This window comes from Periplaneta americana, chromosome 10, assembly GCF_040183065.1.
Source record: "Periplaneta americana isolate PAMFEO1 chromosome 10, P.americana_PAMFEO1_priV1, whole genome shotgun sequence".
Lineage (NCBI taxonomy): Eukaryota > Metazoa > Arthropoda > Insecta > Blattodea > Blattidae > Periplaneta > Periplaneta americana.
Genome location: NC_091126.1, coordinates 16,536,269 through 16,552,717, shown reverse-complemented (window position 1 = coordinate 16,552,717; position 16,449 = coordinate 16,536,269). Strand labels below are relative to the sequence as shown.

The 16,449-nt window shown below is 36.3% G+C and overlaps 1 protein-coding gene across 3 annotated transcripts in view; it reads left to right on the top strand.

Annotated features, from left to right (window-relative positions):
- Nucleotides 1-16,449, top strand: part of LOC138707469 (armadillo repeat-containing protein 10-like) — a 68,819-nt gene that overhangs the window by 8,328 nt on the left and 44,042 nt on the right. For all 3 annotated transcript variants that reach the window (XR_011334241.1, XM_069836952.1, XM_069836951.1), the window contains exon 2: nt 13,950-14,191. Coding sequence is in view for 2 of the 3 variants with exons in the window: in XM_069836952.1 (XP_069693053.1) it covers nt 13,950-14,191 (242 nt within the window). In the remaining variant the exon portion in view is untranslated. The remainder of the gene's footprint in view (nt 1-13,949; nt 14,192-16,449) is intronic.

Here is a 16,449-nt window from a genome sequence, read left to right as displayed (position 1 = left end):
TAAATGAGAGCAATTGTAAGAAAGAATATATATCATAAGAAGTTGAAAGTAAAAGAAAAATAGACGAATATTTCACACAAAAACAACCAGTGAAATATGTTTTGTATTATTTGAAAATAATGTTTGCCTTCGAAATGAAAAGTGTCAGTTTCCGATAAATTAGATATTTTCGATTATCCATGTTTTCGTTTGTCTGTGCAACTTGATTTCCTTGTAAGATCGATAATCAAGAGTCTGCTCTATCCTATTACATATTTTTTTAGAATAATGCATTTGAAGGAGTGAGAATGATCTAGTCCTAAGTCACACAGACAAAATTTTACAGGCGAGCGTGTTAAAGTTTTAAAGTTCAATGCTATTAACCCTTTCTTACCTATAGATACCATATGGCAATAATTAACTTTATAGCATTTATATACTTGTGTGTTACATATGAAGGTAAATTTTGCTGGATAACTTCTATTTCAATACATTTTCATCAATATAGTTTGGTTTCAAATGTTGCCACTCCCGTAACTTGGTCACTGAATTGGTCCTAATACAGCTATTTGTTTCAACATGGATTGCTTGTAAATTTAATGTGGGTTAGAAAGGGTTAAGTGTGGTATCATAATTTCTTCGGCGTATACTTACGTCATTTGTTGAGTAATTTTTATAATATTTTAATATCAGCTTCCCCATATGTGTAAGAAATGAACTCGCACAAAAAATGTTTGTTAAAACCGTGGCTTTGGACTACTTCATTCTCATCCCTTAATTTAACAGTATTCTGTTACACGAGTAATGAAAATGATTTCTCAAGTAAAATGCCTGTAACGATGCTTCGTGATGTAACCAGTTTATGTAACATGTTTAGATAACCTTGGAGGTAAGTAGAGGGAGGTATTAACATTTTCTTTCATTATGATGTCGACTGTACAATGCAAACTTTCCGGTGTCACAACACGCATTTTTATGTAAACCGTACACAAGTTGATGCTTAGAGAAGGTCAGTTTTCTGTAAAAACAGTTCGGAGGCACGTATGACTTACGACTGCTTTTCGCTTTGAGATAGTGTGTTGGATTGAAGTGATATTTTTACTACCCTAGAATTACCTCTTGCAAACGCGATTATTCATTCATTTATCGTTTCCTGGGTTCAATACGCTACCTTTCGTAATCCATTCCCATCGCCAAACCATTATTATATACTTTAAGACTCTTATAATTTAATATCTCCTCCTCTTCATTGTAGAAAATATCGTTTCGATTAATTTTTTGTTATGTTTTGATTCCTTAGCCTATACCAATAATCTCAGTGACAGTTTAAATGACACTATACAAATCCAGACACGCCACAATCGTGAGGTAATTTCATGATATGAGAATTGTGCATATTTCATAGTTTTTGCTATAAACGTGGTCTATTTGATGGTGTGTGTATATGTCTAATGCCTACCCACTTCACTTACGTGAAGATAGATAAATTAGATTATTATGGAATTAAAGGTGTTGCACACCAATGGTTTCACTCATATCTCATAGACAGGAAACAGAAAGTTGAAATCAATACAACTATGAAATCTGCATCGACATGGGGAACTATTAATAATGGAATTCCTCAAGGATCAATATTAGGTCCCCTACCTTTTCTAGTGTTTATAAATGATCTTGCCCCCCCTAATAAAAGATGTAGGTCATCCCATATTATTTGCAGATGACACAAGTATAGTAATTACAGCCAATAACTCCAACACATTCCAATCTTCAACAGAGGAAATTCTCTTCAAAATATGCGACTGGTTCTCAGTCAATAAATTGGTATTAAATTGTAACAAAACTAACATAATTCAATTTAAATCCTGTCCAAATTCAACCTCGCAAATTTCTAGCGCAATAATTAATAATAGATCCCTATTAGAAACAACAACAACCAAATTTCTTGGCTTAAAAATCGATAATGTGTTAAATTGGAAAAATCATATTAAAGAAATTACCCCCAAACTAAATTCAGCTTGTTTCGCTATTAGATCTATGCAAAAGATATTAAATATCAATACCTTAAAAACAATATACTTTGCATACTTCCACTCGGTAATGAGTTTTGGAATAATATTCTGGGGAAATTCCACAGATAGTAACAATATATTTCTATTACAAAAAAGAGTATTAGAATAATAGTAGGTGCCAAATCTAGGGAATCGTGTAGGACTATTTTCAAAAAACTACAAATAATGCCCATGGCTTGTCAGTATAACTTTTCATTAATAATCTTCCTCGTATGTAATCGTGAAAACTTTGTAACTAATTCAACAGTTCATAGCATAAATACACGTCAAAAAAATGACTTTCATACTCCATCGGCAAGTCTATCGTGCTATCAAAAGGGAGTGCGTTATATGGCAGTAAAAATTTTAACAGCCTCCCTATCGATATAAAAAATGAAACTCAAAACATAAAATTATTTAGAGCCAAATTGAAGAAGTACCTAATCTCTCACGCCTTCTATTCTGTAGGTGAATTCATGACATTCAATAACACTTCATGAAAATGATACTAAAACTTTGTGTTGTACTAGTAGACTATATTGTAAATCTCATCTGTATATATTTCATCTAGACTGTGACTATGAATTAAGATTTTATAATACAGTAGTATTAAGTTTTTTGACTTGTTCCATATTATAGCTGTAAGCAATGTATGAATACCATGGAATGTTAATAAATACAATACAATACAATACGTGATTCTGGTTCCGCATATTGGGGACAGATGGCAGGACTGTGGCCCATTTTCAAGTTGCACACCACTTTGACTTATTAACATATTTCGCACAATGATCCAAATGTTGCGTTATGGACTGTGATGACATTCAGAACAAGACAATTAAACGGTCTCTATCGTGTACACACATGAGAAAGGACTTTTTCTACATTTTGATAACTTAAGATCAGCAAATTCGTAGTTGGGAAAGGATCCGAATGATAGTAACTAATAATAATAATAATAATAATAATAATAATAATAATAATAATAATAATAATAATAGTTACAACTGTGGTAAGCACGAGGCTTAAGGTTACTGCAAAACGGTTCTGTAAATAAAGTCATTTACGAGTATGTATATTCTACAAGGTCCCACGCCGTGGCGTCGTGGTCTAAGGCATCCTGCCTAGGACTCGCGTTACGGAATGCGCGCTGGTTCAAGTCCTCATGGGGGAAGAATTTTTCTCCTGAAATTTCGGCCAGTGTATGGTGCCCACCCAGCATCGCGATGCACTTGGGGAGCTACGATAGGTGGCGAAAATCCGGTTTCGCAAACCAGCTATAACGGGTGGGGGATCATCGTGCTAACCACACGATACCTCCATTCTGGTCGGATGATCGTCCACCTCTGCTTCGGCATGTGGACGTGAGGCCAGCAGCCGGCTGATCGCTCTTGGCCCTTCATGGGCTGTAGCGCCATGGATTTTTTTTTTATATTCTACAAGATTGAACACTGAATAATTGTCCACAAAGTCCATACATAATCATATGCTTTCTGTCCTATAAATCTTATGGACCGTACGTAAAATTGGGGCAATCATTAAGCAATTTCATTGACCTGGTAAAATGAAGAAGAAGAAGAAGAAGAAGAAGAAGAAGAAGATACGTAGCCTATATAATTATCCGATTTCATATAGCCAGCATTTTGTTTTTGTTCCCCCCCCCCCTAAACGTTTCAATGAGGATTACAAATACCTTTTACATTACCACACGACTTGGAATTCTGTGTTCAGTAGATTTTTAAACCCAGCTTAATGACTTTGATTGATTGAAAGATAGGATTATAAAAATTGCATGATAATGGCCAGCAATGCCATTTTTTGCTCCACATACCAATGAACTGCTTAAAATGTCTTATGATAGAACATCGATGATGACGGTGGTGGTGGTGGTGGTGGTGGTGGCGGTGGCAGTGGCAGTGGCAGTGGCAGTGGCGGCGGCGGGGGTGGTGGTGGTGGTGGTGGCGGTGGCAGTGGCGGCGGGGGTGGTGGCGGTGGCGGTGGCGGTGGGGGTGGTGGTGGTCTCATCAGTCTGTTTCTTAATTTCGGAAAAAATATATCTGAAGCAAAATATTCTTATGTAGCTGTGTGCTAGAGCACGGATATTGCGCCGATGCGGGTTCATTCTCCGGTGTTGGCAATACGGTGTATAATTATTTTTTTCAGTTGTGATGAACAAGACCAGACATTAAGGTTTTGTTGATATATTTTGTTTTCCATAACATTTAATTGCATCGACATTCTTTATTTCACTTAAATCTTCCATCATTTCATAAACCTAGGCCTATGCATAAAGTAACATAAAACCTCGAGTGGTATGAGGTGGAGATAGCCGATTTTCTCTGTACATTACTGTGGATTGGTGCCGGAGTCGCGGGGAGGCGTTAATTTTCCAGTACCCGATGAATATCCCTGGGCGATATCCGCTGGTTCAGTAGTAGTATCTCCTTTAATGACGCTTTCAACTAGAGACCATACAACGTCGAAATTCAAGGTGGAAATGGCTGACAAATTTTACCAGGAGCCCTGTATTAGGGGCAGGGTTCTTTTACTATTGCATGGGGCTGTGTGTAATCTGGTTACCGTTATGAAAGGTTTCTCGGCTATTCCTATGGTATCTATAGACTGCAAAACCATCCATTGAATTAACTCATCTCATATATTCCTCCAAGCGGGTTGCAGTGCTGTAGTATCTTCATTTTTCTTCCTACAAGAAGAAAAATTAAAAACTTGTAATATCTTCAAGATACCTAATTTCCTAGAACCGAAGTTCGTTTGGAAAAGTCCATTTTAGCATAAAAGGGATGGCAGTTTGTTCAGGTTAGGTGAGAACTTGCAAATTATTTTTGGCGTCAATGCACCCACGTTATGCGAAATGAAACTGACAAATCAGCAGTTAGTCTTTTTCACTGATACAATTTGAATCTTCAGTTCAGTAGCATTCATTGTCAGCACCAGTTGTTTGTACATAAATTCTTCCTAAAATGGAATATTTACTAAAATTAAAATTATTAATTTTCTATAAACTCCTGAAAGGTCTAAATTGGATTTTATAAAGCCCTAAATCTCTCTTTTTTAGCACCTTTAAATCCGTTACCTAGATTAATACATAGACCCATGTAAAAAGACTATTAGGCGTACATTTAAACCAATGAACTTTAAAATATGAATATGGCGAGAAATATGCATATTGTGTGTATTTTATGTGTCTCGTAAAACTGCAGTTCCGTTGAGAATAATGTTATTGATTATGGTTTATTTCCTTTAACAGTACTAATTTGAGAGAGAACATCACAATATGCCACGTATATTATTCTGTGTGTGCCGCATACCTTTAGTCTTTTGTCAGACAATCTGTAGGAGAATTGTTTATTTCAGGTTTGTGATAGTTTCTGGATTATATAATCTATTTTAAAATTGAAAACCTTGCTATACAATAAATGTAGGAAATTTCAGTAGGTGTTACCTAACCGTTCGATTGTAACGCTGAACCGTGACACGGTTAGAAATTGAGGTCGGATTTCATGAAACGAAACCGAACATCGTGAATTTATTTTTAATTTCATTGACTACTTTGAGGAATAACTTCGTGAGTACGTTCATGTTGGCATTGTTTCAAACCGTTTGGAGTGATGTTAAACAAAATCGTAAGAAATAAGTGAAATACGTACTTCAAAATAAATTTTCTAATATAGAAATGACATGTAGTAGTCTTATCTCATACAGAAATTTATTGAAAGTAACTGTTTACAAAGAATTTGCACATGGAATAGGATACCGATCTAGAGTAAGAATTCAGCCACGCCTCCTGCTAATATTACGGCCCAACCCAAAAAATCGATGTGTAGGTAGGTCAGGTCATCGCACATTTGTAATGGAGAAGAGTATGCTAATTGAAGCGCCGACGATTCCCTCACAAAACTAGCTTAAACTGTATGCATGGTTATTAAGTCAGTCGCAGGAAGAGTTATGGTAAAAACGCGCACATGTAACATTTGCTTATATTGGACGCATAAACCCTCAATTACGAATTTTCACAATGACCCGATTATACAGTATTTTGTTATAGGCTACGTTATTGTGAATATGGTGAAATGTGATACTAGGCGTACACTTCACATTGAAAATATTAAAGTGTTAAACAATTTACAGATTTGTGTTAGTTGCAAATAAGAGCCAAATTACATTTTCTGAAGGCATGTTTAACAATGCATTTATCCTTCGAAGAGGTGGAAAAATTCAAATATCTTGGAGCAACAGTAACAAATATAAATGACACTCGGGAGGAAATTAAACGCAGAATAAATATGGGAAATGCGTGTTATTATTCGGTTGAGAAGCTCTTATCATCCAGTCTGCTCTCCAAAAATCTGAAAGTTAGAATTTATAAAACAGTTATATTACCGGTTCTTCTGTATGGTTGTGAAACTTGGACTGTCACTCTGAGAGAGGAACATAGGTTAAGGGTGTTTGAGAATAAGGTGCTTAGGAAAATATTTGGGGCTAAGCGGGATGAAGTTACAGGAGAATGGAGAAAGTTACACAACACAGAACTGCACGCATTGTATTCTTCACCAGACATAATTAGGAACATTAAATCCAGACGTTTGAGATGGGCAGGGCATGTAGCACGTATGGGCGAATCCAGAAATGCATATAGAGTGTTAGTTGGGAGACCGGAGGGGAAAAAGACCTTTAGGGAGGCCGAAACGTAGATGGGAGGATAATATTAAAATGGATTTTAGGGAGGTGGGGTATGATAGAGACTGGATTAATCTTGCACAGGATAGGGACCGCTGGCGGGCTTATGAGAGGGCGGCAATGAACCTTCGGGTTCCTTAAAAGCCGTTTGTAAGTAAGTATGTTTAACACTGCAGCTTATTGCACTGTAATTTCTCACTGCAGAGAATTCTTGCTCCTATGAGTTAATTAGTTTAAATTTACAGAACGTCGACCCATGTAAAGTTGACAAATTAGTTAAACGAGCTATGGTACAATGCAAATACGAAGTTTTTATCCATCGCCCAACGGAAGTTGTATGATGCTGTTAAATTGCTGCATTCACTGTGAGGTTAAACTTATTAAAACGCTGGCGTCGTAATTTTTCGGAATGTTATTCCCTCTGTAATGTTTGAAAGGATGGTGCAGAAAGTTTCCATCTGAATAAACAATCGCTGCTAATAAAAATAACGAAAGGGAGAAGGGATGTAAACAGATACTCCCTAGAGAACTTGTTGCATGGGGCTGTCCTGCAACCAGTCTGCATTCTTTGAAAACTCCGAACATCAGGAATATGCTGAAGTCTAAGGGGTCAGTACAAATAGAAACATATGGCACATTCAGTTGCAATGCGGAAAAGGCATGTCTTGGTAACATTAGGCCCGTTCTAGATTGGCAGGTCAGTTTGCGTACTGTGATGGATTGGATTTGTTTCAGTGTTCATCTCCAGTGTCAGGTCATATTACACTGTACATGCATATTATATACCAAAGCGAGATTTGAGAGTACATGGACAGTGTTATACTGCTCATTGGTTAATAAATATGGCTGATCACATTAAATCAATGGCTTTCACAAAACACGATATGAAATGTTTCATATAAAACCGTTCTTATCTCGAAAAGGAAGCAAAAACGAGTAAAATTGTATTAAACTTATTTGTTTGAAATTTCTCAAAGAATAACCCTCTAAAATTAATGACATTACTTACGGTTCACTTTTTATATAATATATACGGGGTGTGTACAAAGTTACGCCCGATTTCTGTTCCTGCAAGCTTATCCCGTGTAAAAGGATTAATATTATTAGTAGACTGTTATTTATTATTTCTGAAGCTGTTGTTGACTGTGGGTAGAATTACTGTGTCATGGTTTTGGTTGTGGTTCGTTTCATGTAACCATGATGTTGAAACAAATAAATAATACTTATTAGTTATTGCATTCAAAATCGAGCGTAAATTTTTACACGCTCGGTTTATTATGTTATAGAGTAACTCGCTTAGCTTTGAGTCCTTTTCTTTCTGCAAAAAATTTGTTAACTTCTGAAAATGATGTTCTCGAGTGCCTACTGATTACCATGCTAGCCGTGGGATTTCAGGTTCGGGCATTTAAACGCGGCTAGGGACAATGGATTTTAAAGTCGATAGGATCTTTTGCATGGACCTAGCTTCCACTGGAACGGAAGTAAAGCTGTGGTTGGGTTTTTCCGAGGTTTTCCCCAACCAAAAGGCAAATGCCGGGTAATCTTTTGGCGAATCCCCGGACCTCATCTCATCTCACTACATCTCGCCAAAATATTGTAAAAATTGCACAAAATTGTAAAAATTGTAGAAAATTACTAAATTGTAAAACTGTAAAAATTTGTAAAAATTGTAATTGTAATATTGTAAAATTTTGACTTGTTCCACATTTTAAAGGTTCATTGCTCGTGTAAGATCTATGGAATAAAAGAAATGAATGGATGAATGAATGAATGAATGAATGAATGAATGAACGAACGAACGAACGAACGAACGAATGAATGAATGAATGAATGAATGAATGAATGAATGAATGAATGAATGAATGAATGAATGAATGTGGATGTCCAAGGCGGACGGAGAGTTTCTGCAGTGGACTCGGTCGAATCTGGGTAATGTGTAGCTTAATCGATAGATGGCATCAAACAGTGAATCACGATACTTACAGGAGTGCGGTCCTACGGACTTTAGACAATCATCCCTGTTCAAGGAGGGAAATAAATATGCCTCAGGCTGTGATGCAAGCCTTCGGGCCCTCCTCCATGATATAAATTGTTGTGGAGGCCCTTGTCGTAGAATTATGGCAATAAAAGAAACCTAGAATTATGGCACGTAAAAGAAACCTGCCTCTGTTACAAGCTTCCAGGCTAAAGTTAGTCGATCACTTCTCGCCTACATTGAATTTCGACGTTTTGCTTAAAAGAAATATTACTGTTAGTGCCACTACTGAAGATGATGCAACGCTCTGTATACAAGTAAACTGTTTGTTGTGTTTTTGTGTGTTATAGATCACAACTCAATGTAAAGTGCTTATAAATAGCAATAAAGTGGATTCTAATTTGAGAGTTATTTAGCAATGTACTAGATAATTAGATCTGTTTAGCAACTGACATCGAGATGTATGTGTCTGATGGACAGATGAGAAGTGTTCTCTATCACAACTGAATGAATTGGCGTTTTAGCAGGCTCACCCAAAGTTCTGGTATAACATTATTTTATTCTTCCGTTATTGGAAATAATGATCTTGAAACAAGTAACAACGGTGGCCCTGTGTTATGCCAATCCCATGACCAGGGAGACTTGCATTTGTGAGATGTCTAATTTACGATAAAATTATTCTCCGTCTCCTACCCGTAATAGTGTTTAAGTCGGTTGAAAGGAGAAGTTTAGCAGAGTAAGAAAGAAGTAAATAATGCAGGTTAAATAAAGTACGCTCAGATGACGTGTAATACTATATTATTTTATTAATGCTGATATAATAATCGTATTCTGTAGGTTTGAAAGAAAGTAGTGAGCTCAGGTGTAACCTCAGCATGGGGACGTTCGATGGGCTAGTCAGCTAATGCTCTTCCGAAGTTAATCCGTTCAGTCCTTTCATTCTAAACAAATGTTGAAAGTCTGGTAGAATTTGTTTCAGAACACTCCCAGCCCATTCATTCGTTACTTTAAATTATATGTAGGCCTACCTAGTTAAGAACTTTTCCCTGACAATTAATTCACATATTCTATAACCGTACATAAACTAACAATGTCCGGGCTTTAATTCGTTTAATTTTCTGTAAATTTTATCTTCAATGAGTTCATTTTATTTATCTTTCGGGTGGTGCTTAAATGAAAGCTGAACTCGTAAACCGATCAGTACTAATATCTATGATTGCATTGATCAGTGACAGTCTACCCCATAACAATTTCAGAGATGTGGGATACAAGGAACGAAGATTGCTAATTCTGTATATTTCCTCTCCAGCCGAATACATCCCCCACTTCACTCTGCAAAATTAAAAATGCTGGTTCTGCCACTGGTTAAAACTTCGAGCCTGGCCTATTCTGAATTCCATATTGCCCTGATGTCTGGATTTTCGCAATCACGATAAATGCGAAATATTCCCAAATTCCTTCAAAATAAGTGGTTTTATGTTTAAACGCTTGTGAAGTATGTTAGCGTAGTCTTTTTTAATACGTGATAAAATGCGAAATTGAATACAAAATTCTAAATGTAGCCTATGTGTTTCTGCAAATTAAGTGCGAAATTATATTTTATAAAACTTTTACGTGTTTTTGTCGACCTGGTTGACGAGTTGGTATAGCGCTGGCCTTCTATGCGCAAGGTTGCGGGTTCGATCCCGGGCCAGGTCGATGGCATTTAAGTGTGCTTAAATGCGACAGGCTCATGTCAGTAGATTTACTAGCATGTAAAAGAACTCCTGCGGGACAAAATTCCGGCATATCCGGCGACGCTGATATAACCTCTGCAGTTGCGAGCGTCGTTAAATAAAACATAACATTTTGCATGTTTTTATTTTAAAAAATCAGAATCTATGTTAAGGCTCCATTACATGCAGCTTCTTACAGTTTAAGAATAATTTGGTCACCCTTCCCCTATGTTAGCGTTTACATTATAAATGGCATAGGAATGTGACCTACATGATATCCTCTTTGTTATCTGTACTGTTAAGTCAGGTTTCCATTTAATCTCTCTGGTGCTGGTGGTAAGTTATTGGTTGCCTATGTGATCTTTGAGTCTTATATTCACTCATAAACAAGTTGTATTGTGATCGTGATTAACAAGACGGGTAGGGATGAAATCATAACTTACCTTTTGGAATGTTTCTTAATGTTACAATTTCACTGTACCTACCTTTTTGCTTTCATTTACTTATTATTTTCAATAATTTAAATTGGAAAATCTAGAAAGTTCACCAGTCAAGAAATTGGTGAAATTGGTGATATTGACTTTCTACCACCAAACTTTCCATAAAAAATATGCCATCCAAAATCTCTACAAAATGGTAGATGCCGGCATTAAAAATGCTATAAAATTCTAAATCTGATTTCTAAAGTGCTAAATTGTTAATTTGAAGTTGCTGATGTCTACTATCTCTAATTATTAAGCAACAAAATTTTAAGACGATGTCCATACTTACTTTCTAGTAAGTCTTTTAATCTTAAAATTAATATTTTTGTCGAAAACAAGTGTGCGGATGTTACAAGTTTTCTGAATAATGTTATTTTAAGAAAAACTTTTGACTTTTTCAGCTTCATATGGCGAGCAGATGGCGTAATCGAACATTTATATCCACGAATGCGCGAAACATAACTTATGCGCCTTATAATACCGGTGTCAGTCGCATCTGTGGCTGAGCAGTAGCTTGTGGTTTTCCTTATAGTTTGTGATAGAATGCAATCTTGAGAATAGTAGGGGTTTCCGATGTTGATGTGGGGTTTAAGGGTTTGGGGATCCGTGCCTTGAGGCTTATCAAATACTCTTCTGGAGACGTGATCTGGTTCTGAGGCAAGATGACTCTCCTGTTAGCATCGCATTCACGAATGTCTTCCATTCCACCTGTCGATCTTTGAATAATCATCGCATATTTATAGGTCATAGAATGGGTCTAAGTTCATAGATGCATGAATCCTTTCGAAAACCGAAATATCGGTGTTATGTTATTATTTATTAACATGCTGAGTGTTGGAATCTGTTTGAATTTTACTTTTAACGAAACAATCACTATGACAATAGGCCTATCTATAGCACTGCTTGTAGACTTGCTGCCATTGCAAATCTGCGTCGTAGGATAGCCTCCCCAGTGTTAGACTTCTCACACCGAACAGAATCATTATTGTCAAAGTAATCAGTGCTGCTATGATGACATAATATTTAAAGTTATTTTGCGTTTAATGTAACTGCGTAAATAACATTTATGTTGTTGTTCATTTTAGCTACGTAGTGTAACTGTGTTTTTCTGTATGTCGATCGCGGTTTGTTTTTGCTGTTAATGTACCTGCATAAAATTGACAGGGCAGTAGTCTAAATGCACCTGACAATAATAATCAGAACTAATTCGTTTTGACTGTCAGATTTGAGACATTTTGTTGCTTTAACTGGCTGTATGTACCGGTATTTACGATTGTACCAATATCCTGGAGAATAATATACAGGATTAAACGAAAAAAGTGGGCAAAACTTCTAGTATGGATTCCCCATATGTATAGAAGAGAAATTGATTATATCAACATGGGGCCGGAAATGTTTGGTTTCTGAGTAGGTTTTGCAAGTATGATCATAGTATACTCCAGTACATTTGTTTGCTGGAATTATTCTGATGTATTCTGTTTACATTTCCTTATATGAACTGTTCAAAACGTACACCTTCTGCCTGAATACAGGTAGCAGCTTGTCGTCTCATCGTGATCCGAACATGCTCCCGAATTTTTTTACTTAGTTCATTACATACTATGCAAGTTTTTAACTGTTTCAGAGTGTTCCTCGATTGTTGCAATCTTAACCCAGATGTTCCTGAACTATTTCAGTGGCGGTTCCTCGGGGGAGGGAAGGGAGGAACGTCCTCCTCACATTTTCTCCTTTTGAAAGTAAATAACCAAATGAAATATGTGCCTTGAAATTTAAGGAAAATTCGATAATTTTTAAGTTCACAGCTATAAGAAAACCTCGGTTGATCGAGTTTTAAACGATGCACGCTCATGTGCTGCTAGAAAACTGTGAGAAAGATGCGAGATTGTTTGTGTGGAGGAAAGCCAATCCATTCCTCCTTTACTGCAGTTAGTACACATAGACAACAGCGCACTAGCGGCCAGAGAAAGAAGGAGAGTTTTAAAGTGAGTAAATGAACAGAGAGGGAGGAGATCCTCCTCTGAATCACCGCATGGGCGGGAAATAGAAACCGACTGGTCGTGCAGCAAGCTCGCTACTGCTGCCATCTAACGATCTTGCATTCAATCAGACTATAATACATCTAGTAGGAGACACAATGAAAACAGTTTTAACGCAACGCTATGAAAGACACCATATAAACTTTTTTTTTTTAATTATAAATAAAAAATATTATTCATTGCACTTTATATAAGCTACTATCCATGGTTTGAAATTTTCAAGGATATTTGAAAGTTAAAGTCTGGTTTATATAAAACAAAGAGGAAGTAGTTCTACGTTAGTATCGCAGATCTTTTTGGCCCCTGAAATTCACTTCCATTCATTGTGTACTAGACAGGGCAACAGCCAAATTTTCAGTTTTGTACAAATATATTTGAAATTGAAAGTAGGTACTCCAAACTACATTATTTTTAACATAAAAAATTAATTGGCCACCGGCAACTTTGAACAATAATGATAGTATGACTTTACAAGAATTGATATTCTCAAAAGCATGTGATACTGAACTTGTAAAATGTACATGTGGCAACACAGACCACGTGGGTGGGTGCAGTGTTCTCGCTTTCCTCAGATTATTTCCCATTCCCATTTTCGCGGTTCCGATTATGTGTTAGTAGCTATAGTCTCTTCCAACACGTGTGATGCTGTAGTGCGCTCGAAGAATGCTGCGAGGTGAATTTCCTTGTAATTGTTAATTTGTGCAATTATTCAACAATGAATGGAAGTGAAAACATTATATATTTTGGAACATTTAGGAAACTCCGTTTACAAGAACAGATTATTGCTATACAGAAGAGAAGGCCAACCCCAACACTACCTGGTCTTACATGTATGCATGTTGGCTAATTTGTAGCATGTTTCATTCAAGAAGGTGTCATTTCGTCCTGTTACCTTCTTTCCTCCTCTTAAGAAATACGCAGAAGCCGCCACTGAACTATTTCTTAGGTCAAGCATTCCGTCCTTCTGGAAGGAGGTCAGGAAAATCTGGGTTTTAATGTGACTAGTTTCTTTGCAGGTTACCCAGATGAACATCGATTATATTTTAGAAGATTGTCCCAGACCACACAGACTGATGTCCTACTTGGTAACTTGGATATGTCTGGATCAGGAAAGGTGATCCTTCGTCCATTGACTGTACAAGAACGAATCAGAGAGTTGAACTTGCGGGCGAGAATGTTCACTGATACAATGTTAGCAATTCAAGGAAGTGGACCTTCTCCTAGGCATAGTCCTTTACCAGGACCAAGAAGTTTACAGGTATTGTGGATTGTCCTTGTGTTATAAGGTTTTAACATACAAAATACGGTACTACATTTTCTAATTGCTTGTAACTAGCATTTGGGATTGCAGATCAACGTGCTTTCTTGTAAAGAGTAACAGTATATAGTTTGTTACGAAAAGCCGTCCAAGAAGCACAGCATTTAAAATTAGATAGAGAAATTTCTCCCCTAACTCGGAATTTTATCGAAAAACCAAATGGGGCACGTCGTATTTCTTCAGCTTAACTTAGCCATAGTAAAGCTTTGGTCTAAGGAATACTTCATATACACCAGATAGGGTCTCCTATGCTTTCAGAAGTCCATCCCATGATGTTAGACGTGATTATATAAACAGAGCAGGCACCTGGTTGCCTGGACAGATACAGTAACCAACACAACAGAAGGAAATAGTACTACTTGTTTTAGTAGAGGGGTACAACAAATGAAGAATACACATGTACCAAAAGCTAGCAGGCAGGTAAAACGCTCAACTGGTAGCATTAAAATATTTGTGATTGTGAATGCAAGTTTATTCAAAGACAAGATTATCGTGATGCAGTACTGCGACACATATCTTCCTGGGTGAGAAATGCAGACGTCCTAGCATTGCTGTGAGACCCTACAAAATAAATGTATGCACGTTGCAATGAAGTAAGAAACAGCATGAAATAATAACTTTCCTTTTTCATGCATTTGTAGAATGTGCCCCATTTGACTAACAGACACTAAGTTAACTATATTTCTGTAACAAATGATAATGAAGTGTTGGTTCTTATATTTATGTTATTTGATATTTTATTCCCTATCCTGCTGTTCTCTTCTTGGACAGAATTTCTCGATATTTCTATATATGTATAACTTTATTTATAATGTACCTTAGTAATGATTAATATACTGTATTTATCATTCACATTTCAGCTGTATAGTTGACAAATTTTTAACTGTTAACCTGGCACTGGTCACTGTGTGAGCATTTTACTAAGTATCAAATTCAAATGACAATAAAATCGAAATGGAAGGGGTTACAAGTTCGTCCATCTCTCCAGCTGACTTTGTAAATGTTGGCTATTACCTGCTAGAAGCATTTTCTTCGATGAATGCACAGTACTCTGTAAAAAATATATTTGTCAAACCAATAGCTCAGGTATGATGGAAATATTACTGTCATGTCTTTGAAGATTCATTGGATTTCTAATCCCATTTTGATTTGTTATTTCCCTTTAAAAGTTCCTAAACATTTCCTTGAATGCAGGTATTTCGCCAGACAACTAATCCTATTATAAAATAAAATGAAAACGTAGTTTGCAGTACAAAAACCAGTTGACCATAATAGAGCCAGGAAATTATATATATTGTGATACTGGTACTTTAAAAAAAGTTTTTAAGAAAACACGTGTAGTCACTCCAACTCGTTATTTCACAATTCTCAAAAGTTACAACAGGAAAAATATAATGCTGCGCTAGCTTCAGCAAAATGCTGGGTATGTGATTTCCCAGATGACATTGTATATAGTGAACTTTCTTTAACAGAGAAACTTGAATTATGTGTTTTCAGAATTCAAGCTTCTTGTCAGTTTGCAAATACATGGATTATTTAAACAATTCATAGACTGGTTATGCTACCAATAAGACGAGTGAAATGATGTTCCTAAAATTATGGTGCACATGTATTTACATTCCTAATGTTGTAAACTTTGGTTTTTTAATTTCTAAGTTTGATCTCTTATTTCAATCTAACAGTACTAGTATCACAGAGGACTAGATATTCTGTCAATGAAGTGTCAGTACTGTACTGTTGAATTCTGTGTTTTGTTTGTAAAAAGTGATCCATATATTTCATTTCATTAATCATGTCTAAAGTGAAAGTTCACTGAAAAGATGCGCTGTCTTTAAATGATGGAGACACTAAAATGATAGCAGATTGGATTTGAAGGATGAGCCTTATACTAGTATGTCTAGCTTAACAGTTACAGTGAAAATATGGAGAGTGCATAAGAGTTAATGATTAAAGATAGAAGACTGTTGCTATGGAAATTGTCTCTATCCTTAGGAATCTTAGGAGAGAAAGCTCTTCATATTTTAACCAAATGTTTTGAATGAAAGCAGTTTATGGAAAGGTTGTGCTACATGATCTCACTGAAGGTGAGGAAATAAATCAATTCAAGATTTTATGTTGTTATGAGGCATAATTATAGATTAATACAAAACCATAATGGTCACCAGAATTGACTGGTGATCTGAGACTGCACTCAGGCG